This window comes from Ambystoma mexicanum, chromosome 6q (genome assembly GCF_040938575.1).
Source record: "Ambystoma mexicanum isolate Mex_15411 chromosome 6q, UKY_AmexF1_1, whole genome shotgun sequence".
Classification (NCBI taxonomy): domain Eukaryota; kingdom Metazoa; phylum Chordata; class Amphibia; order Caudata; family Ambystomatidae; genus Ambystoma; species Ambystoma mexicanum.
The window spans coordinates 817,196,170-817,219,925 of NC_090937.1; the positions used below are offsets into that span (position 1 = coordinate 817,196,170).

The 23,756-nt window shown below is 44.3% G+C and overlaps 1 protein-coding gene across 3 annotated transcripts in view; it reads left to right on the plus strand.

Moving 5' to 3' along the window:
• Positions 1-23,756, plus strand: part of FNIP2 (folliculin interacting protein 2) — a 457,199-nt gene that overhangs the window by 309,111 nt on the left and 124,332 nt on the right. For 2 of the 3 annotated variants that reach the window (XM_069631342.1, XM_069631341.1), the window contains exons 7-10: positions 8,331-8,420; positions 9,621-9,692; positions 11,095-11,230; positions 20,393-20,594. In XM_069631342.1, coding sequence (XP_069487443.1) covers positions 8,331-8,420; positions 9,621-9,692; positions 11,095-11,230; positions 20,393-20,594 — 500 coding nt within the window. The remainder of the gene's footprint in view (positions 1-8,330; positions 8,421-9,620; positions 9,693-11,094; positions 11,231-20,392; positions 20,595-23,756) is intronic. The other variant, XM_069631343.1, reaches the window with a different exon arrangement.

Here is a 23,756-nt window from a genome sequence, read left to right on the forward strand (position 1 = left end):
AAATCAACAACAGCCTATCCTACACTAGAAAGAGTTCAGGCTTTACGAACACTCATCCCGCAGTTCAAAGCGGGTCAAATGATAACTGTCAGAAAGGTAATGAGACTCCTAGACATGATGACATGATGGCATCATCTATCTTCATAATACCTCATGCCCACCTCAATAACAGACGCATCCCTGTCGGGGTGAGAAGAACTTTGTCCACTCCTTACGGCACAAGGAAAATGTACAATAAAGCAGAAATGCTCCACATCATTTGGTTAGAACTCCTTTCAATACAAATGGCACTGATTTCCTTTCGGGTTAAAAGTGAGGCATGCAGTGGTTCAAGTTTTTCCACAGCAGCAAGCTTTTGGTTTGAGCCAAGGCAACGTTGTTCCCAGACAGCACAGTGCGTCAGCAAACTGATACGAGGATGCAGCAATACCATTCCAAAGAGTTTGAAGAAGTGCCAAAGGCAGCACCACAGGTTCCGCTGGTTTGAATGCGTTATAGCAGTAAAAAATGCAGAGACAGTCTGCTTGGCTTCTTCAAATGCTGAGAGGCCCAATCCAGATACTCTGGAACAAGTAGGTCCATGTCCATGTTCTTGTTCTTTCAAACATGGGGGAGTCTTGTAAACGCCTGCAGAGGTCCTTCACTTTTAGTGTAGTCCTGGGTACCATTGTAGCTGGCGGAGAAGCAGGTCTTGCTCCACCAGCAGGCCACCCCAATGTGACCTGGGGATAGTTAGGAAACAGTTTGCCTCTGCCTTCGATCACCTGCCTTCAAGGGCTGCTCTCCCAGCAGGGTCCATTGAATTCTTCTTGAAGGGTTGAAGTGCAGAGATGAATCGAAGGAGAATCAAAAGCCTGAAGGTGCCTGGACAAAAACAATCCTGCGTTAAAGTATCCAATCCCTGTCCTTAAGGCAAGTGATCTTTGCCTTCTGATGTGATATCCCAAGTGCTCTGTGCTTAAGGAAATGGAAGAAAAGTTGGGCACAGAGAGAAACAAGATGGTGAAACCCTCCTCCAACTAGGCTAATCTCCCTCTGTCTACACACTAACACGGCCCCTTCTCGGACCCATTGCACCAACGGCTCTTTGGTATGCAGCACCCTGGTGTGTGAGGCTAGCCCTTCTTTAAGGGATGTTCCCTATGATGCTGTTTTTCCAGGACAGCCCCTGCTGAATGGCAATCTACCTGTAAAGAGGCATCATCTGACCTCCCAAGGGATCAAAGGAGAGGCACAGCCATTCAGTCTCTTGCCATCTGGTGGTAGGGCCAGACTGTCTGAGCGGAATACACACAATCCTTCGACATTAGGCCTGGGGACACAGTGCTGACACATGCATGATCTAAAAAGGGGTGGCATCTCGTAATTATGTATAGTTACCTTAAAATCAGGTATGGAATTGCCACTTGAATAGTAATTACTCCTACTGTGATTTTGCGAGAGAGGTGCAGACTTTAAATGCAGCCTCTGTGCTGAAGTCACTTGGCTGTCACAGCAGTTGTCAAAAGGGCCTTGTGACCTCGGAACCTGCTCTGTGCTTCTGGAGAGCCGGTGCAGTAGATCAGGAGACTGATACAGTAGGGCACAGCCCTCTGTGCTTTTGTCATGGAGCTTATGAAAGGGGGCACTCATTATCAGATCACCCTTCCTGAGATGGAATTACTTGCATCATTTTATTAATACAAATCTAAAAAGCCAGGGCTTCTACACCCTTGCCACGCGGCAAGGCCTCACAATAGGCTCACCCAAAAACCTCTTCAAGCTGCACCAGTGGATTGAAAATTGCTAGCAATTTCTGTTGCAGTTGCCCTCCTTTTTTAATGCTGCGAGACATGCTTGTAGATTTGCATTCTCTGCATGTTCAGTACTATCACCCTTTTCTAGATTGTTGAAATTATTTAGTAATTTAATCAGAGTGACATCCATCATGGACCTGTGTATCTCTCTTAAAGGCTTTGCAGTCTGCCAGGCCTGAGAGGGGGCCCAGGTGGAGAGCATACTCTGAGCATTAGGAGGAAGGAGCTGTGTCCCACCTCTGAGATGGGGGGCATGTGTGGTGCGGCAGGGCAGAGCACAGAGCACTATGGTGGAGGCACCAGGAGGAAGCTGGGCAGCCGAACTGGATTAGAGAGGAGTCACCCATTGCACATTCATAGAGTGCAGTGACACGATAATGAGTTGACACTGGGAGCAGAGGGAGTGCAACGGTGGTGTCAAGCTCTGTTTAAGCAGTGAGGTCTTTTTCACGTGATGGAGCAGACCATTTTTGCAGAAACACTCTGGATCAACCTCACCCCTCCCGACCCCACCCACCCCCCCCCTACTGCCTTTGCAGGTTTGTTAGTTGAGGTGATATGCTCCTCTGTGTAATTCCTGATGGAGTCTGTCTGAGGTTATTGGTGGTACTCGACTTGTGGAAGACTGGCATAGTCTGTTTGTGTGGTCGCAAAGCTTTGCGGGCATGGCAGGAGTCTCAAGCTACAGAATGCCCACCTTGCTTGCCCATTGTAAGTGAATGTTGTACAAATATACCTTTGTTATACCGTATCACAGCTCTCGGGTAGTGGATGTTGCCTTGACATGTGGAAGGCATGATGTGATCTAGGTTTGGTGTGCTGTGCAGACTTTCCCCTGCAGGCAAGCCTGTTTGTTCAGCTGCAGACTGTTGTGTTAAAAGATCTGATTTATGAAAGTGGTAACTGGAGGAGAAGGTGATTCGAACAATATGATATGATATGATATGATAAGGTATTTGTAACGCGCCTATACACAAGTGTTTCAAGGCGCGATGAGGCAGGGAGGGAGGGAAACAAGGGGAAGACGGACAAGCGATCCTACTAGGCCAGGTGTCATTCAGATCGCGCAAGTGCAGAGGTAAGGGGAAAAAGGAGAAAGTGCAGGGGGAGGAGGTGGGGGGAAAAGTGCAGTACAAGGTAAGTGGCGTAATGAAATAATAATGATAAATAATAAATAAAAAGGGCCAGCTGGTGGCAAGTGCGAGGTAAGTGCAGAGCAAGTGCTGGGCAGGGGGCTGTAGGGATACAGTGACAGTCCCACAGTGCAGGGGGAGCCAGGGGGGCAGTGCAAGTGGAGAGTGGCTGGGCCCTGGACCGAGGTCGCTGAGAGTGGCCCAGATGCAGGTTAAGTGCAGAATTCAGTGGGGAGTTAAGCAGGTTTAGCAGGGGAGAGGGAGAGGGAGAGAGAAGGCAGAAGCGAAGAACAGAATATTTTAGATATGCACAGGGGAAAGGAAGATGCATGGTTCGCTTAATTTCTGTTATCCCTCATTTCTAACCCCTCTGCTCTAACTCCAGTAACTGCACACCTACAACGGACCCGTGCTTGGGAGGTTGGAAGTCCTAGACATTACCTCTGGAAAGAGATGCTCTGATTTCCTTGCTGAATTATGATTTTGAGGCCTCATCAGGGATACAACTCTACAATGCGCCCCTAAGACTTTAGGCCTCTCGCAGTGCTTGCTGAACTTTGTTCCTTTTGTGCGTTCATGGACTCTGCTTGCCTTTTAAGGGCAAGAACCCGAAAAGGAAAAACTACATCTGTACAATTTCCTGAATGGGGTCTTCAATTTCTTAGCAGAAACAAAATAATTTCTGCACAGGAAGTAGTCTAGGAAAGTTAGAATGTGGCGACCACCAGTTAGTGGGTAGCAGCCAAATGTTTGAGTCAGTACACCCCCATCCCCCCCGATGCAAAATTGAGTTTGCACTCTCAATATTCCTATATCCTGAGAGACTGCTACATTATTTGTTCTAATACTGGGACTAGTCCCGAAGCATGAGATGTCATTCAACCAAAGAACCCTCCAAGAAAGTCTTGCTGCTTCAGCTTACCAAGATCAGCCAGATGCTAGAGATCTGCCAGTGTCTGACATCTTGAGTGTATTTGTATTTATTTTGTATTTATAGAGCGCCTTAATCCAAAGCGCTGTACAATTATCTGGAGTTTTAACAAGATTAGCCTGTAATCAACCTTGCTGAAGTGGATGAGATTTCATCGATTTACGAAACATAGAGTAAACCGAAATGGAGCGAAGAGAAAGTGGGAGAGCGTTTCGGTGTAGAGGAGCAAGATGAGATCGTATGAAAACATGACTGTTCACAGGGGGAAGGTGGTACTAGAAGACTGAATTGAGAACTAGAACCAAGAGAACGGGCAGGGGTGTAGAATGAGACCAGCAAGGAGAGATAGTTGGTAGCAAGGCCATAGAGTGATTTAAAGAAAAGACATAAGTTGCATTTGAATTGCTCTTGAAAGGAAAGCCTGCCAAGAGTAAGAAGAGCAGAAGAGATGGAATCACGTGGAGTCAGACAGAAAAGTATTTGTTTTTTTTTCATTTCTATAGCATGCATACAACGTGTAGGCATTGAGGCGTTGTTACAGGTACGACTACTAGTCAAGCTAGTGTCATACAGCATAGTTTCATCATACAAAAACAAAGGTAACCAAGTGGCAAATATCATACATAAATGAGCAGTAGGGTGGTGGGGCAGGAAAATAGTTCCTGGTGAGGGGCGGGGGTTGTTTGGGTTTAGGTGAAAAGCTGAGTTTTTAGTGCTTTCTGGAAGATCCAATAGGTCTTCTCTGCCCTCAGGGAGGGTGGGAGGTCGTTCCAGAGTTTGGCAGCAAGGTATGGCAAGCTGGAGCCTGCGGCTTTGCATCTCTTTACTTTATGAACAATTAGTCAATCAGTGTAGGGGGTCCTAGTGGGTCTCGATGGGTGGGCTTTGGCAATTCCTTTGGGGAGGAATGGTGGTGCTGTGTTGGAAAGGCACTTGTGGGTAATGGAGAGTGTTTTGAAAGTGATCCGCTCCTGGATGGGGAGCCAGTGTGCTTCTCTTCCAGCTCTAGAGATGTGCTCTCTTTTTGGGATATGCAGGACTGCTCTTAGGGTGTTATTCTGGATGACTTGGAGTTTGTGGATGTTTCTGGATGATATGCCTTTGAATAGGACATTGCAATAATTGATGTTGGAGCCAATGAATGCACAGGCAATGGTTAGGCAGTTGTTTTAGAGAGGAAGGATCTGGCAGCATTGAGGACTTCAGTAACGTAGGCTGCTGTGGAGGCAAATGGCGCTTACTACTTTGGTCATGGTGAGTGAGGCATCCAGGTAGACCCCTAGAGTCTTTGGTGTGTTTGAGACAGGAATTGAGCAGTTGTCAGTTTGGAAGGCAGTGTATTGATTTGTTGAGGGTCTTTAGGGCGATCAGTTGGCCGACAATTAAAATTTCTGTTTTGTCGCTGTTGAGACAAAGATGATTGGCTGCCATGCAGGTCTGTATTGTGGAGTAGATCGTGTTAAGGGTGTTAGTCATCCGTGTAGTTGCCTGAGAGAGTGATCAAGATTTGAGTGTCCTCGGCATTGTTAGTATACGCTATGCACAGGGAGTCTAAGATGTGGAATGGGGGCCTGGTAAAGATATTGTGTAGTGTTGGGGCGATGCAGGCTCCTTGTGGCCCACCGCAGGTGATGGGTGAAGGAGAGGCGTTAGCGATCTCTGAGAAGACCCTCATGACTCTTCCATTCAGGAAGGATGCTATCCAGGTGGTGGCTGAGGGTGAGAAATGAGCTTAAGTGGTTAGGTGGTGGCAGAGGATCTGGTGGTTGACCAGGTTGACTAGGAGGGGGAGCAGGGTGGTTTTGCCTTCATCCTTAATCTCGTCTAGTTGATTTTTGTTGGTCGAGCAGGGCAGATTCCGTACCGTGGGTGGAAAAAGCATTGACGCATCCCTAGAAGCGTTGAAAACCGATTTAAGAGGGGCTAGTCGAGAAATTGGAAGACCAAAAAGTGTAGTTGAACAGTAGAATAAACGTGAAAAAATGAGTTAGTTGTATCAAAAAGTCAAGAAAGAATGATGTTAATTGGATGGTAGTGACAGGCACGTGAAGAGACCGAAATGTGATTTAAAGGATGGAACAGAATCAAAGTAATGTCCCAGATTACGGCCAGTAGATGAGAAAGGAAGCTGGGAGGGGGAAATTAGATAGAAGGGGGGTAGAGGTTGGGGGATGGTGCTAGAATGGAAGAAGAGCATTTCAGTTTTAGAAGTATTGAGTGTGAAGTAGTGGGAGAACATCCAGGATGTAATAGCCGGTAAGCAAGAGGATAGTTGATTGTGAATGTCAGCTGAGAAAGGAAAAAAAGGACAGAAAAAGCAGAGTATTGTTAGCGTAGAAAGGATGTGATGGACCATAGAATAAAATAACTTTAGCTAAGGGGGAAGTATAGATAGAGAAAAGGAAGGGGTCAAGAACTGATCCTTGCAGGACACCATGGGCAAGAGAAAAGTAGTCGGATGTGTTCCCTCCCCATGAGACGGAGAATGCCCATTGAGACAGATAGGACCTAAGCCAGGAAAGAACAGAACCAGAAAAACTAAAAGATGAAAGGGAAGCAAGTAAGAGTGAGCGATTGACGGTGTCAAACGCAGCAGAAAGATCTGATGAAATGAGAAAAGATTGCTTAGAGTAGCGTTCTCCAAGCAGGGATTTTAAGACTGACCAAAGAGCCTCTTTCTGTTGAGTGCATGTGGCGGCAACCTGATTGAAACCATTGGAGAAAAGCACTATTAGACAGTAAAGTGGAGACCTGGGAATAGACGAGATGCTCAAGTAATTTAGGAAGATAAGGTAGAAGATAGTTAGGACGAATGTTTGATGGAAGAGCGGGGTCTGCAGAGGGCGTTTTTAGAATTGGAATGATAGAGGCATGTTTAAAAGATGAGGTAGAAGTGATCACAGGAAACTGACACATCAGTAGCTCCGTAGGAACAGCTGGATTGAAAGCTTCAAAGTACCCCCATTCCCTCCACTTGCTCTCTGAGAATCTTTGCTGCTTATCCCAGTACACATCTGTCACAAATATGCAGGTGCACTGGAAAGCCCTAAGTGCACGTAATAAATAGTGCCCAAGGCCAATGATTAAAGAAATCAAATAACTACCAAAGGGCTTTACAAAATTGGTTTGGACTCTGAAGAGTGCATTGCTTCCCTGTACACTTACTGCTGTAGCACCACGCTGTCACTATCTGAAACATTGCTGAAGAACCAAAGATGCGCACTTTCATAGGTGAACTTTCCAAATTGGCTGCTACTCTGCAGGAAACTGGGATGAGTCGCGAATGAAACTCCTACTCCATTCTGCACTAATACTAAACCAGCAGTGATTCCTATCGTAGAGCTGCAACAGGCACAGCCTGACGGACATACCTACTTCACTGCTTGGTGTAGTGCAGGCTATATTCTTCAGGAGGGATGTGAGCTGGCCCAGCAGCAATCCAGATACTAAGGTACCAAAAAAAGAATGTCCAACCAAAGTTCTGTAAAAATAGGATACTTTAATTAAACTAGAAAATACACACCACTAATAAAATATTAATGACCCATCCCTTTAACGGAAAACGCAGAAGCTGCAAAGGTTGGAATAAAGATGCACTCTGGGTTTGAAGATGGGCGTGTGAAGGCAATATTTTCAGCAGCAATGTTCAACTCACTAAAGATGCCTTTAAAAAAGGTATAGTGGGGTCTTAAATACAACTAACACCCTTTTAAAGCAGGCCAGTGGGACATAACCACTATCGGTACCTTTTTTATTCTTGCTTTGCAGTCTTTTCAGCGTCGAACAGGGAAGCTGGGTGCTTTCGGTGCCAAGCTGGGGACAAATCAGAACTGTCCTCGACAGAATCCACTGATGCAGTGCTGTTCAGCAACAGCAATTGCTTGGAAGTCGAAGATGCTTGGTAATGGCTAGTTGTGCCAGAACTCTGGTGTGGACAAGTGTAGTCTTAAATTTGCCGGCAAGCGGGCTCAAATGGCACAAAAAGAGTGGTGTCGTACTGCAGTGTCGACAGCTTGGATCACAGAGGCTGGTCAACAGGCAGACATTCAGTTGGGGAGGTTAGGATACCTGACGATGTTCTGATGTGGAGACAGCAGAGCCTCGGGATTCAGCGGAACCTGAAGATGCATAAGGGGGGTGAAAGCTGAAGATGAGTAGTTTTTTAAAAAGGGAAAATAGTTTTTGCATTTCTCTTCCACAGTTTTAGCATTGCTTTTCCCTTAAGTTTTATTCAGGGCCCATCATTTGGTGCTGAGGAACAACATTTCATACTTGAATATACAACTTTGGCATGTTTGATTTGCAGCTCAGTTTGTACTTGGGCAGTGTTTGCTTTTAGCAATCCTTTTGCACAAAAGAAGGCATGTGTGTAAGTTTGTAAGCTTTTTTTGTTTATTATCTTTTGTGCTCTTTGATCTTATCCGTGTTCCCTCTTCCCCCTACGCTTATCCTCCCCACTTGCTGTTCTAGGTTTTCTGCAGCTGTGCAATAGCAAGCTGCGACCCGGTGTCCCTGATGGGGGTCCTCTTCGCCTGGTTCGCAGCGCTTCTTGCTTTGCAGGTTCGTGTGGACTGTTCAGCTCCGTGTGGCCCACGCAATGGAATATCATCCAAAGTTCGATTTTTCAGCATGAGGGTTCCATGGGTATCACTCTGTGGAAATAGAATGGCTCAGTGTCCGATTTGTTGCAGGTCCATTTCTCTAGAGTTGGTGGGTCCCCTCCCTGCACTTCGCCTCTCTACAGTCTCTTCCGCAGATTTCCTGATGGTACTGGACATGGCACTCTATAGACACTGAGCCTTTGCTTTTCTTAAGAGGATTGGTGGCTTGTTATTCTAATCACACATTTCAGTTTTGGCTGGTGTGCAGTTTCCTTTCCCATGCACTTGTGTGGTGTAACCTTTGTTTATCCTTTGAAAACAGTTGTTTTGCAAAATGGATTTATCAGAGTTCAAAGTTGTAAGCAAAGTCGTAGAGCTGAGCTGGCTCTGATGGTGTCGTCATATCTGCACATGCTGCCCTGGGATTTACTAACCACAAAATGGAGACAGAGAGCTTATCTGATTAGCTCCCAGTCCAAATGGCCAAATACCCAAAAGAGTGTAATCCTAGAAAATAATCTCTTCTGCTCTCACGGGTGTCAACATAAAACTGACAAAGGTCCACTGCACACATGTTTTTCATAATCTTGCATTTTAAAACGTAAATTGAAAGGAGATCTCTTACACTACTAATCCAATGGAGTTGCACGGGGGTGCTGCTGGTGTGCTATTCATGTTGCTTTTGGGGCATAGAACACTTGAGTATGAAGAATAAAAACACTAATTTAACCAATTTTCTTCAGTGTGTGTTCTCTGATTTCACTTTTCTGCTCTTCTATTCCATCCTTTACTTACTCTGTTCCTCATTCCCTTTCTCCCCCTTACTGCCACCCCTTGTCCATAGATTCCCTAAGTGTCTCCTTTCCTGCGCCTTCCACTTCAACTGTTCTTAAGGGCTTTCCGTGCTGATTGGTAGAGTGCATGCATGGAGTGTACCCATTGCCTCGACCTGCTGTGAATTGCGATTAATTTCACCTTTTAGAAATGTTCAAAGTGTGTTTGTGTTCATCAGTCTGACAAGTTTCTAAACATTGTCAGACCATATCGACCGCATAACTCAACGAGGCACGATTATCCAAGAGCATGCAGAGAAAGAGCGTACATGCCTTGCCCTTGCTGCTTCCCCAATGGCCTAATCTGGTCTATTTTTTCCGTTCAGCACACAGCACCCCTGTGGATATGCCCAGCAGAGGACACAACGAAGACCGGGACAGCGGCATAGCTCGATCAGGTATTCCAGCATAAGGTCTGCTCTTGTACTTGCTAGCACCTCGTTGAGAGTCCACCTAGTGAGTGGGTCATGCAGAAGTCTGCATGAAATACTGGGCCAGTGAGCATAGTACTGGCGAGAATGTGCAGGCATGGTGAGTAGACTTTTGTACTCCAAACCCAATAAATGTTGCTCTGCAGGTCATGGGATTTTTCCCATGACCTGTAAACACACTTACCACTCTTTCTTTCTTAGACATGGACTTCTAAATTAGAATATTTACAGTGAAGTTGTCCTTTGGTTTGGGACATCGTTTAGCAAAGTTTAGGAATGCAAGGTTTGGTTGGAAGAGATAACGCTGGCTGCTAGTTTTGTTGGCCAATGTGCTAAAATTGCAATCGCTCATTAATATTATGTTAATATTGATGGATTCTGCTCATGACGCCTGTGCTTGGCCATCTCTGCTGTCACTGTACCTTGTTTGAGGCTTTTTTGATCCCTTCCTTTCATCCAGGAAAGGGGGTAGGTGGCAACAAAGGGACTGTTTGCTGGACCCTATGAATATTGAGGAAATCTGCAGCAGTTCTGGCTCTGCGATTTGTGGTGAAGCTACATTGTGGCATGATGAGCTGTAGAGGGGCCGGGGTGATCATTTGGAACAGTGCTAAAAAATATAAACATTATCGGCCTCTCCCACATGTACAGCTCTGAGGTATTAGACAGGGGCAGTGCTAGGTTAGCAACATATTGCTTTGAAAAAGGTAAGGCATATTATTAGGTGGAATAAACACCCATGGATCTGACGGAGATTACCTGCATCAGCTGTGCACTCCTGAGCCATACATGCATTGAAAATATGGATCCGTTTCTCCAATGTGTTAATGTTACATTGTATTGGTCCTGCGTTCCTTTCATCAGATGTTTTGCAATTATATTTTCTGGCCGGTTGTATAAATAAGTATATAGTGAGCTTGTATTTGGGCTGCCTCATCATGTCCTATTCCTTTACAAAGGTCATGCAAACAATTTTTGGGGATCATTTTAAAGGGGAGCCGTGCATTTGGCGAAAACTCTCCACCGATTCCCCCGTCTTTGACTTTCAGTTGGTCTCTTTCCTGCATTGGACTGCTCCCTGTGGATTTCTGATGTAGAGCTTATGTAAATAGAAAAGGTCCAAGTTTGAAGTTACTGTTTTGAGCAAGGTAAACATGCTACAAAAAACACCATCTGGCACACCAGCCATGCTTAACATAACACCAGTGGGCAATTCTGAAAGAATAGTAGGGCATTTCTTATGCCAGGTACTTGTGACATGCATGATATGGCATTTGTAACAGCTTGGAAGGATAACCATCCCTTGAATGTGTGTCTTAATACTGCCCAGTTAAAAAAAAATATTGAAGCTGGTTTTCTCTTTCCATAGCTTCCCTGAGCAGTCTCTTAATCACTCCTTTGCCTTCACCGAGCTCCTCCTTCACCAGCAGCTGTGCCAGCAGCTACCAGCGCCGTTGGCTCCGCAGTCAGACGACGAGTGTGGAGAATGGAATTATTCCTCGGTGGTAAGTGTTGAAAGGAAAGGGTGCAGATTGTGAGCCAACAAGGAGGCACTGTCCAATTTTTTAAGTTTCACATTGTAAGGTTTTGATGGATTAGTATGAGCTGTGTTAAGGAGGGGTTCCCCAGCCATTTGCTCGAAGTGTGAGGATACCTTATTCAATGTAGTCAAATAGGTTTTCCTTAATATTTCCTTGGCTCACTCATGGTAACTCTGAGCAGTTAAGGCCCAGTCAGGGTGGGGTAAACGACAATGCAGTATTACTTTGATTAAAGTGTTGTTTCAGTGGTATTGTAAAAAAGGCTTCCTCTTTAAAGCTAGTGTGGCGCAAGATGAACTGCACACGCACAAGTCAAAATGTTTTGTCAATATGGATGTGAATACTACATATAAGGCAGAAAGGGTCAAACTAAAATCGACATGAGAAAAGTGTCCGGATTTAACATCTCAAGAGTCTTATTGGTTTAACTGCTGGAATAGGAAACCCCGAGTTCCTAAATTGTCTGTTTTGCGGTTTAGTGCCCAGCCTGTTTCCGTAATCTGCCCTAGGTATGTAGTACCCTGCTCCCTGGCAAACTTCTACCAGCAAGTATATGTTCCCTCTTAGGTTCTTAGATAGGGTTTGATATTTTCACCCTTTTATCCATGGGCACTCTCCCAAGGTAATACACATACTGTTAAATACACTCCTACCACTTGACGCTCAAGGCTACCGATGACATAGGGCCCTGGGGAAACTCCCATATTCCACCTCCTGGGCTTGCATCATAATGCAGGGGGCTGACTACAGGGTCACCCAGGTCCCATACCCTAGCCACTATGTGACCTTCTAGGAAATTGTTCTTCCTGCATATGTGCAGATTTTAAATGGGAGTTTCTGTGCACAATGCACCAAGAAACTGGCAATCCTGATTTCTGTAAGAACGAGCCACTGGCATGTGCAGTCTGGAGCTATTTAGCCTTTAGACACTTGCCTGTTTGCTTGAGCAATTTCCTTCTTATTCAGCTCCACTTTTCTGCTGCTTCAGAAGTGAGTTGGATGGACACTACCACTTTATTTTAGAATAGGTTTAGGCTTGTATCACATGGGTTCATTTTTATATTCAGTTTTGGTTGGAAAGGATAGTAATTTTTTTTATTTAAATAGAAACAATTCTTTTGATGGACTGCTGTGAACCTGTTCCCGGCCTGGTCCTGGGAACCAACAAGATAGTGACTCTGATTTTTGCGCCACCCAAGTTAGCGGCTAATGAACACTAGACAGGAGACAGACACACAGCATTGTTACAATTTCACTTCTGGTGAACAGACCCCTATCTGAGTCCAATATGCCAGACCTTAAGGGTCACAGTCTCATCCCCTCCAACCTGAATTAACACTGCTACCAATCTCTCGCCTCTTGGGAATTCCAAAACCCTAAAGGGGCAGTCAGCAGCTCCACCCCCACTTGCAGGGTCTGCAGCACTTCATTGGCGAGTTTGCACTTTCAGCCACAAAGTTGCGGCCAGACCATCCTTCGTATCACCAGCATGAAAAACAGTAAAGACATTGTTCACTGCAGTGAACACCAGAATCTAGCAAATGCACTACATGGATTTTTGAAGCTCCCAGTCCTCCTCGAACAATGCACGCACTAAGACATTGTTGTTCCCAGGCGTGTGAAAGAATCCCCAGAAGGAGAAAGCTCTTCACCACAACACATTTCCATCCAGCCTTAAAAGAACAAGAGCTCACACCATTACTGGCTGCAGCCTGGTGCCACACTTCAGCTGGTGATTGTTATCTAGTCCCCAGCCCCAGATCATTCAGCCACAGGGAGCTCTGGAGTAGGTGAAAATAATTCCACAAAGGTCTCTTATCATTTTGTTCCAGTCCTCTAAGCCTCAATATGGCCCACAGGTGGCCGAAAGCAGAAGCCAGTCACATACTATTACTTGCCCAGTTCCACCTGTGATGGATTCCAGGGTATTGTCACTTTTCCAATGTTGGAGCCCCTTCTCATGAGGCCATGGAGGTGAAGCCGCTACCCTATAACCCCCTCATATCCCCTGAGGGTGGGACCCAGTGGGAGAATCTCATGGGAAGGGAAACCCCCTATGGGACCAGTGACGAGGATTATGTGAGAACGCTGTATTTCCATCCTCCACCCCTGCCTCCCTCATCCCCCTACCCTGCATCCACCTCTGTAATACCCAATACTAGTATGTTTTTGTAGAGTAAAGAACCACATCCTTGTGAGTCATACTGAGATGAGGAAGAGTAGGGACTACCCATATGGACTGCATGAGGAAACTGAGACGAAGAATCCACCTAAACCAGAAGAAGAGTAATCAAGGCAACACTGGGACAAAGATTATCTGCAGAGGAATGAGGAGCACCATGTGGAACCAAGGTACGCATTCCATTAAATGTGGATAATCTAAAAATATAAAAAAAGGAAGGAGTACGCAGGTTGACCGATCACCTCTGGAGGAGCTGCGAGAGCCAGACCGGCCTAAGAAGAAGGAAAGCAAACCGGAACCCCGAGAACGGAGCAGGAAGTTCCGGTCCAGAGTGGGAGAACCACTCGACAACCCCAGAGAGAGAAGCCCCTGACAATCCTCAGATCTTTCTTGACAGCTCAAGAAGGGAGAACCGCGCTGCACAAAGTAAGCTTGGTGATGCGGAGCCGCTGCAGCCTGTAGGAAGACCACAAGAGTCTGGTAAGCCCCACGGCTGGTTGCAGATGCCAAGGAACACCCCGGACCTATGGTGGACCACGTGAAAAGGTACACAGATCGCTTGGAAGGCGTTGGACCCAGAGAAGCTGGTAAAAGACCCAAAGGGTAGGAGAAAGCAGAGAATACAGGGTCTGGTCCCCTGACCAAGGGGAGCGACATCATCATACCATGGGTCGCACGATAGTACTTGGTAGGAAAGTGAACCAAGTATTTCAAGAAGGAAAGTCAAGCTAGAAAGAAGAGTCTGGGACTCGCACCTACTTAAGGAAGAAAGATCATCATCATTCTTCAGTCACTGTACCTGGCAGGGTAGCGAACCAGGTTGGCTGTGCCCAACAAAAGCTGAGAAAGAACCAGGGGAAGGGAGTCATTCCCCCTGGTGTGTTTGGGAACATTGTGAAAACCCAAGCCAAGAGAAGCAATCACTTGCCATTGCGAGAAGCCTGGGAAAGGCCAAGGGAAGTCCGTAAAGAGACTTGAGCTACCAGAGCTGGGGCCAGAGGGGAGGGAGCCATCCTCCTGATCAAGAAAACTAACCAAAGTCTTGGAAAGGATAGAGGGAGGGAGACATCCCCCTAACATCGTGGACTGAGGTCAGAGAGGAGGGAGTCACCCCCCATGTCAAGAAAACTGAAGAATGTTACATTCCAACAACATTGTAGTAGAAAACCTTCTTTTAATGTTGTTTTATTGTTGTTGGTTAATTATAACTTTAACAAAGGAAAATTACTTTAAAATACATAATACACACACATTATTATAATATAAAAAGTGTTCAAATTAGCCAGGTAAACAAGACATTTCTTCAGAAATGTAAACTCTACTACAAAAACTAGCTCATAAAACGTATACAACATTTTTTAACGGTTACTTTAACCATTTTTAGACCCCCTTCTTCAATTTTCAAAGAGTTAAAGCCTGTGACAGCAATCACATCGGATGTAGTATAACCATTTAAGCATCGCTTCCAGAAAAATTCTAAATCTACATATGACAGTGAGCAGAAAACACTTCTAAAATAGCTCAGCCTATTTACCCAAAGATTAGGACACTTTAAAAACAAATGTTCAAGGGTTTCAATTTCATTAGGGGCTTGACAAAACCTACAAAGAGCTTTCTCTTTATCCAGTCTCTCATAGCTCACCAAGTCTTCATTGGTCATTTAAAATTCCACTTGAATCTTAAAAAATCACTTCTAATCAATCTGTTGGGGCCCACTGCTAACTAGGCAGTAAGTATTATCAATTCCTTATGAGCCTCATATAAATGGTGCAAAGAGGAATAACTATGAAATTCCTCCATAGTCTTAATCCAGTCCCATTTCCCCTAAAAGACGTTTGGTAGTACCAGGTCTCACTACCAGGTACTTGCAATTCTTCTCCATTAGAGCCTATTCCTCTTACAAATGTTTCACACATAGCACTAAAAGAATCGATAAAAGTGGAAGTTCCTTGAGACAGTTCATTATTTAACATTTCAAACAAATACCTGTACAGCATATTAGTTATTGGATTCAAGAAATTCCCATAAAAATTCAAATAACACTAAATCACTCTGCCACGTAGAGAACGTAAACCCAATTTGTATCGGATTGCCGATACCGGTTCGGAATTGGGAATTGTAAGAATTCCCCTCTAGACCAGGGCCTCTATCACAGTTGCATAGTGAATGATCCAAGAGTCAAATAACGCAGACACATATACTAATTTAGGTATAATTTTTCCTTCATAATATTTAAATGTGGGTAAAATAAAAAATTTGGAGAATGTACCATCAATCTTACATGCTTGACATGCCAAACCAGCAGCTTTAGAACGTAACCATTCCTTCAGATCACCCTTGCAAGGCTTGTTGAATATGGGGAATCCCAAATATACAAAGTGATTCACTATCTCGAATTTCTCCTTCCCATTCCACCAGGTGTATTTTTGGCACTTCCTCGTTGGACCGTAAATAATCTTGGTTTTTCCAGAATTACCTTTTAAATGTATTCCTCTCTGCATACTGCCCGAAGGCATCATTGAGTTTCTGCAGACCCCTTAGTGTAAGATCAAACCAGCAGAAAGTCATCTGCATAAGAAAGCCACGTGAGTCTTTACTTATTAATCTCAGGAGAGGCAAAAGCCATCTTCTCCGACTCACCAATGTCAAACATAAGGGGTAAGAAGGCATCCCTGCCTAACTCCAATATGCGTCTGAATTTTTCTGTAAGGGGAGCCCCGATAATCTAGTCTAATCTGATGTTGGAATAAAGTGCAATAATTAGTCATAACAGGCCTTTCAGAATCCCTCAGCCAGCAAATTTAGTCCAGAGGAGATTTCTATTGACTTTGTCAATTGCGGCAGTGTGATCAATCGTCACCACATTAGTCAGTCTATTTTTTATTCCAAGCCAATTTTGGAACAGATTTGAACACAAAGCCATTCATGTTGGTACGATCATTTGGTCTGAATCATGTCTGCCATTTCTGCAGTCTACCAATGCCCAACCGTCTAGATGGTATGACTCGTAACAGCAAGGTCGCAAAGACCTTGCTGTCCGCATCCAAGATTGATATCAGTCTATAGTTCTTTGGATCCATACAGTAACCTTTTTTATAGACATGAATAACCTATGCTGTATGCCATGACAAGGGAATATTCATCTTATTAATTACCTGCCTAAAACACATTGTAAGAATTTACCAAATTACAGGATTCTCCTTAAGGCAAATTTGATAACCTGTTTGGGCATGGCGCCTGAGACTTGCTAATGCCCAAAATTATCTCAGAAATAACCTCTTGATCAAAGTCAAGTTGCCAATCCCCTATATACGATTCCAAAATGACATTTTCAGTCACTCTATTCAAATTAATCTGTCCTAAAACTTGTAGGTGCCTTTCCCCAACTTGTAGGTGCCTTTCCCCGGCTTACTACATGTGAGAGAAAAAGTAAAATAGCAGACACAACCCCTTGTCGGGGAAAGAGGCACTGAGACCCGGCTGCAAGAGTTCAAAGGATGGTTTATTTCTCCAGCTAGGAAATAACCCAAAAAACTCTCCCAAATCTCATTACATCATACTTGTATTTATATTAGTTAAAGTAACTCTTAACAAAAAATGCTAAATGGACCCGATTGGCCAGACGGTGTGGTGCTGTAGGTGTGGGTAGCATCTCTTCCTCCTGGTTGGCTGAGTAGCTGACGGACGTCAAACATCTTGTGCTCCATGCAGGTCAGGGTCCGGTCACTGTGGTCACTACCTAAGCTAATATGTTACACATTAAATAACAAATTATTTAAAACATTTTATGCCACTTGTCACTTTTCTACATAAGTCACACACAATGATTATTGTCAGTACAATTGGGTCATTTGTGGCTTTAATTGAAGGCTTTGACCTAATTGTGCATGTAGAAGAATCAGGCTGTGTTTCGCATCTTTTCCTAGGTTTCAAACTCATTAGTGCAAGTAAAAGCATATATAGTAGTACAAATGCTTAAGGTTAGTAATGAGTGTATTGGGTGGATTTCACAGCGCAGGCGAAGGTCTGGCATTTGAAAGAAATACCTTACAGGGGGTGCAGGGTCAGGATGGCAATAAATTGTTCTAATGGGGTGGGTGGCTTGCACGTTTATGAGGACGAATCGAGCAGAAAGTGCTTAGCTCATCCTGGTTCACATGCCGGTTCTCAGACGAACAGTGATCTCAGAGGAAGAAAACTGTAGCATATTGATTGTTGCAACCTTCTCCAGCATCAGCGTGAGAATGGAAGCACAGAGCTTTCCTTCGCAGGGGGAGTGCAAGGGTGGGGGCCAGCTAGCGCCTGTGCGCCTTGTGTGTGTCTCTGTCCTTGGCTGCTGCTGTGAGCATTGCTATACTATCGCAGTGAGGCCTGTGTACCCAAGATGGAGTCGAAAGGGGGCACAAAAGATGGATGCCCCGTGTCTTGCTCAGTAGTCCCATCTATGTAGCAGTCAACCGTGGTTAACTTTACATAAGGGCAAGGGGCAATCCCACTACCGTAGGCACGTGGTCCAAGCCTTGTACTGAGGAGCGTACGATGCGAGGGGGCCTGAGGACCCCTCGCTCCCATACAAACTGCACCAAAATGATCAACCCACGTCCCTTCACCCACTGGATTCAGTTGTCTATCCACTTGGCTCTTCCCTAATTCATTGATAATCATCCAAAACAAGTCTTTTTTTACACATGCGTCCAAGCATAGTCTCTGCATCCCTTTTGAAGGAGATGAGCACAATGACCCAAAGATGAGCTTGTTTAACTTTTTTGATCATAGCAGTCCTTATGTCACTGTACCTAATGTAGTGACCTTTAATTGCCCTGATTGAGCCCTCATGAGGCGGTTATTCTGCAGCATCTTATGATCAAAATAGTGAGTATGTTTAACAATTTGCTGATATAATGTAGGATCCCATATTAAAATTCCCAGCTCTCCCCCCAGTTCCAACAATCCGGTTATTACCTTGATTAACCATTAGCCCAGTAGCTACTGGCTTTGGTTCTACCAACGGAAAAGCAATAATTGATGTAATTATTTTGTGGTCACTCCATTCACTTGAGATAACTTTAAAACCTTTACATCTCTCAAATAATCATTAACAAAAATATAATCTAAAATTGATTGTTTCAATTCTCTCGATCACGTAACCTGGCATGGGATATATCCCCCTCAACTCCTCCATTAAGACGCCGTAGGCCCAAGTCTTCCAAACTACTTTGCCACTTCATTCCATTACATCTTTTCCTTCTATGATTAATGCCATTGGATTACCCCCATGCAATCCTATGTCTACGTAGGTGGAATTAAGGTCACCTCCCAAAAGAACCAGACCACCCTCGCTAGAGGAACTCGAATCAAAAAACAAAACCAACACCCAACACATGACTTGATCTATATTACACACTTGCTGATGCCGATATATATTAAGAAGCAGCATTTATCTGAGTAGAAACCTGTGCTGCTAGAATTCCCTTCCCCCGTTTGGTACTGATGATCAATAGCAATACCACAAAGGACTTAATATCAGTAGACCTCCAAACGGACGTCCTCGCACTCTCTGCTCTGCTGACAGAATTATTGTCACAAAAACATCAAAATCGGGGCATTTCCTTAACCATGTTTCTTGCAGAAGGATTTTCGAGAACTAGTGAACATATTTGAGTTTCCACATTAATTCCATGATAACACAGCTAATTGTTTCTTAATGCTAGAAAGATTGAGTTGGCCTTGACTTATACAATGCATTCAAAATCCAGGTGCAATCTGATGAATCTGTATGTATTTCTTGTGGTTTGTTGTGATCATTACTAACTGATGCAACAATTTCATTATTGGGTATGTCAAAAAAGGAAATGTTATTAGTTTGGCAGTGTAAAGGAATCCATTGATTCAACGGGGCAAGTCTCCTATCCAAACTGCCATAAAGGAGCAGCTGCTTTAAGTATTAAATCATATACAATATTTGAGCTAATATCCACAATTTCAACATCCATTCTGTCAAAGTGGATAAAATCAACTCTTTACAGATCTTTTAGATATAGCCCTCAATATCGGTATTTCTGCTAAGAGAGAAAGGATACAGGACCTATTCAGAACCATACATCTGTTTTCTGGTATAAGACATTTTAACCAAAACCTTCCAATTCTTTGATTTGGAAATGTCTTTCTTAACACCTTGGCTAATGTCATCCACCCGTCTCTTATTCACATTTAAGGAACTCGTAGTTACTTTTCCTTCTAATAACGTTGACTGTGGACCCAATGCACCTTTCAAGATAATATGAACTCCATGATTGTAATACAAACATATTTCATTATCATGCTTTGCCGCTCTAAACCCCCTTTCCAGTCCCTTTGATTTGACAAACTCTTTTAACCTCCTTACCTGTGAGAAGATGTTAAAAATACAGGTCAGTCATCTATCCATTTTTTGGAGAACCATCATAGCACCAGTTGCTTACATGCTTATATTAAAGAAATTCTGGTGACTAAAACCAAAGTGTGCCAAAATCATTTACTGCATGTAAGATGAAACGGAAACAAATCTTGTTCAAGTAAGATTTTATTTTACTGTTGGAGTAGCGTTTGGCTGTTTTGTGGTGGTATTCCCTGGTGCGCAACATTCATATCTGGCTCACCAGATCCATATTTAATTTCCTTCCTGCGTTTTACATGTATGTTCAGATTTATTTAACTTGTAAAGAAAACCTCTAAAAAGCCTTCAGAAGTGGTGTACAGGATATGCAGAAGACACTTGTGATTCTGAGTTCCTGATGACTTTGCTGATCGCCTCTCACAGAGTAACTTTTTTGGGACAACTCTCCCCTTCATTCAACTTAACTTTGCCACATTTCCTGAAAGGTGGGCAGCCAAGCCATACGGTCTAGGAATCTTAATCATATGACACTTGATTGTTTTTCTTTTTTTATGTACTTTTTGGGCAGGTCGACTGAAGAGACATTTAGCATGGCTGATGAAAGCTGCAGTTCCAACCCCGCAATGGTCCGAAGGAAGAAAATTGCCATTAGTATCATCTTCTCCCTTTCCGAAGTAGAAGAATCACAGAGGAAGTTCCAGGATTTTTTTTTCTCCCACTTCCCTTTGTTTGAATCACACATGAACAAGCTGAAGGGTGCTATCGAGAAGGTAAAATTGTTACTGCCACTGTTTATTTGGAAGGGAGAAGGGGGTATGCAAGCTTTCACTCGAAGAATCTTGTTACTATTTTCAGTTTTTTTTTCTTCAATTGCCTTAATTGATCGAACATTAAAATGGATTCTGTGAATATTCCCTAGGCTCTTGGAGTACTGCTTTGTCGAAATCCAGTAGGGTATTGCAACGTTTGCTTTATGTTACTGTGAAGGCGATAAACGGAGGAATCCAGAGGCAACCCATTACATTAAAAACCAGTTTATTTTACTGTACGCTAGGGTGAAAACAAGGTGTGGTGGTGGGGGGGGGGGGTGTGGTAAGTTATCTTGCTGCTAATACAGTGAGGTCAATAGAACTGATCAGTTCACGGGATGTTCTTAAGACACAGGGCGTATGGGTTATGCCTCAGATAAACCAGGTCAACAAGAGTTCACATGTACAGTATTCGAAAAAGCAAAAGTGACTCCCTGTTTGGGTCTGTATGGCTCCTGGATAACAGGTTGGCTATGAATTTTGAGACCCCTGGTCACAAACAAAAGAACAAACCATCTCCTGTGGTTCTTGGTGGGTGAGGTAGGGGGTCTCATTTCTTGAGAATTATTGCATTCATGTCAACTTTCCTTAGGCCCACCACTAGTCCTTCGGCGAAGGCAGGTCCTACTGGGCCATTTCTGCTACACTACTATCCAACAGTCTTTCCTCCCTGGCTGTCATTTGCTCAGTTTTAAATCAACATTATTTTCGCTCCTCATAATGGGCATTCTCTCACATCACTCATTCTTTCGAAGTTGGTCTTGTGGCAGTCTATTCCAAGCTCGCTGCCTTGTAATCATTTGCACCCTTTGGACACCTACTTGTCTATGTTACCCAATGTACACTCTGAGTTGTCAGTTGCTCGCTTTAATTGCTAGTCAAGTGTTTTATCTCTTTGGTGGATTCCACCAGATCCAGTCTCTGTCTACAGGTTAGCCTATCTTTCTCTTTCTCATTCGGCCCTTGTTATTCTGATTTTAAGCATTCTTTATTCTCCTTGGTGGGCTTGCCATTACCACCAGAGCTAGACTTTGGCCCCAGTCTAACCTCCCTCTAGCTTGATCTTTAAAGGGTGGTATTTTCTGGGTTCTGCCATTTCTCAGCTCCAGGTTAGTAAAGCTCTGAACAGATTTATCCTTCGTACACAAAAATCCCACTGGTTCCTTCTTCCACACCTGCTAAATGTCTTTTTTATTTTTTTTTTCTATTTATTTTTTTCTCTGCTTGCCAGTGCTGACTTTTGCTGGACCGCCTTTGGAACCACTTGTACATACTCGCCTCCTCCTGATTCTTATTCTTCTGCTCCACTCCTCTCTGTTGCTGGGTTCTCTTCTTCCTTTCCCTGATCTTTCTCTTCTCCAACACCTCACTTTCCCTACTTTGAGCATTCTTATTTCCTTCCTATTGATGATTCCCTTTTTATGACCTTTCCTTTATACTTTTCTCCACCTTCCTCCTGCTCATGCCTTGCTCATAGTCATTCCTCTACCTGCTTTGCTACGCTGGCTCCATCAGCCTCCGCACTCCTATAAGAGACTTGGTGTTACCCCTTTTATTCCCTGTGCTTTGGGTAATTCAGTTGACAAAGTAGCAGAGCAAGCAAATATGCAGAGACTCGTAGATCAGGATCGGAACCTGGCTCAAGTCATTTGGTTCCACCTCCAACCCTGGTGCCACGAAGTAACTCCTCATTAATATTAATCACAGTGCTATTCGCCAGGTCAAATGCATATTACCTTTATTATTATTTTTTTTTTAATGGTCCCCTTCTATGTGCAACTCCTATCCCTGTTTTGCTGGCTGTTTGCAAGCAGAGCTGAGATTTCTGTGTCTGCAAGTATAGTAAGTGGTGTGTGGTTCTCTCCACAGGCCGTTAACATGTGCCTGCTGGTTCTCTATCGTTCAGGTATGCAGATCACGATCTAGGTGAGTATGCCCAAAAAACAGTGTACAAAACGACCTCCAACTCCTTTTGGGGGATCCTTTGCTAGAGGTGCATATAGTAGGTGGTTTCCCCATGGCACCCGGATATCTCTATCCCTATGTCTTAACCTCAGATATGGGACTTTGGCACATGCAGTAGGACTATGACTGTACACATGCTCTGTCAGGGTTGTGGTTGAATCTGCTCTTCTTTGGCCAGAATGCTGTTTATCTGGCACTAAAGGGCTTCTGATTACATTTCAACTTTTTTCAGACCTTTCTTGGTGTACAATTTAAAGTCCATATATTGTGACTAAAATTAGTTTAACTACAAATTCTGAGTGATGAGGTCATTTCAGTGAAGCTGTTGTGATGGCAGTTCTCCAGTGTGATCTCTGCTGTGGGGTTGCTGAGTAGCAGACTTGTTCCCTTTTCCTTTACATTGAAATCTTAAAAAAGGAATAGAAATATGAATTAGAATCGCTATTAAAAAAATTGAGCTGCAACGAAGCACAGACAAAAGAAGTTCTAAAAAGAAATCTCCAAGTAAATAAATGGAAACAAAACACTGACGTGTATTAACAAAAGTTACACCTCTGGTGAGGAATCGGTGGCACGGCCGGCGGATGCCCAGAGATGGGGTTGGAGGGACATCAACATTGGAAGGAGGTAATCACGAGTCCCCGCCCACCATAACAGCCTGGACTGGGCCTTGGCGGGTTCTCTGCGCCTGGTCGTCTGTGCGGGCCGCCGTGATCCGGGAGAATATCCGAGGCACCCAGGTGGCCCAAAGGAGTTGACGTGCAGTGTGGGAGGAGGAGACCATGGACTTGGGCAACCGCTTGATTGAGGGGGAAAGGAGCGGCACCAATGTGGGAGGCCTTGCTGCTCAATGGACATTGCCTTGTTTGCGTTGAAGTGAGGCGCGTACTGCAGTGCAGGCAGTTGGAATGTGCTACGGACACAGTAGGCAAAGGATAGTGTGGCGCCGCTGGCACTGAATGTGTGGCTGGACTTGGGTGGAGGTGGCCTGAAGTGAGTTTGGAGGGAGGGACTGCCAGTAACAGGCTCTGGCGCGGCGAGAATTTAATGCAGCAGTGCTGTTGTCGGGAGGCTTGGTGGCCTGGAGGAATATGGCCTGCATCCAGTTCATTGGAAGCCAGAGCTGTCCCTGGGTTGTGTGGCAAAGGAGGCAGGTGC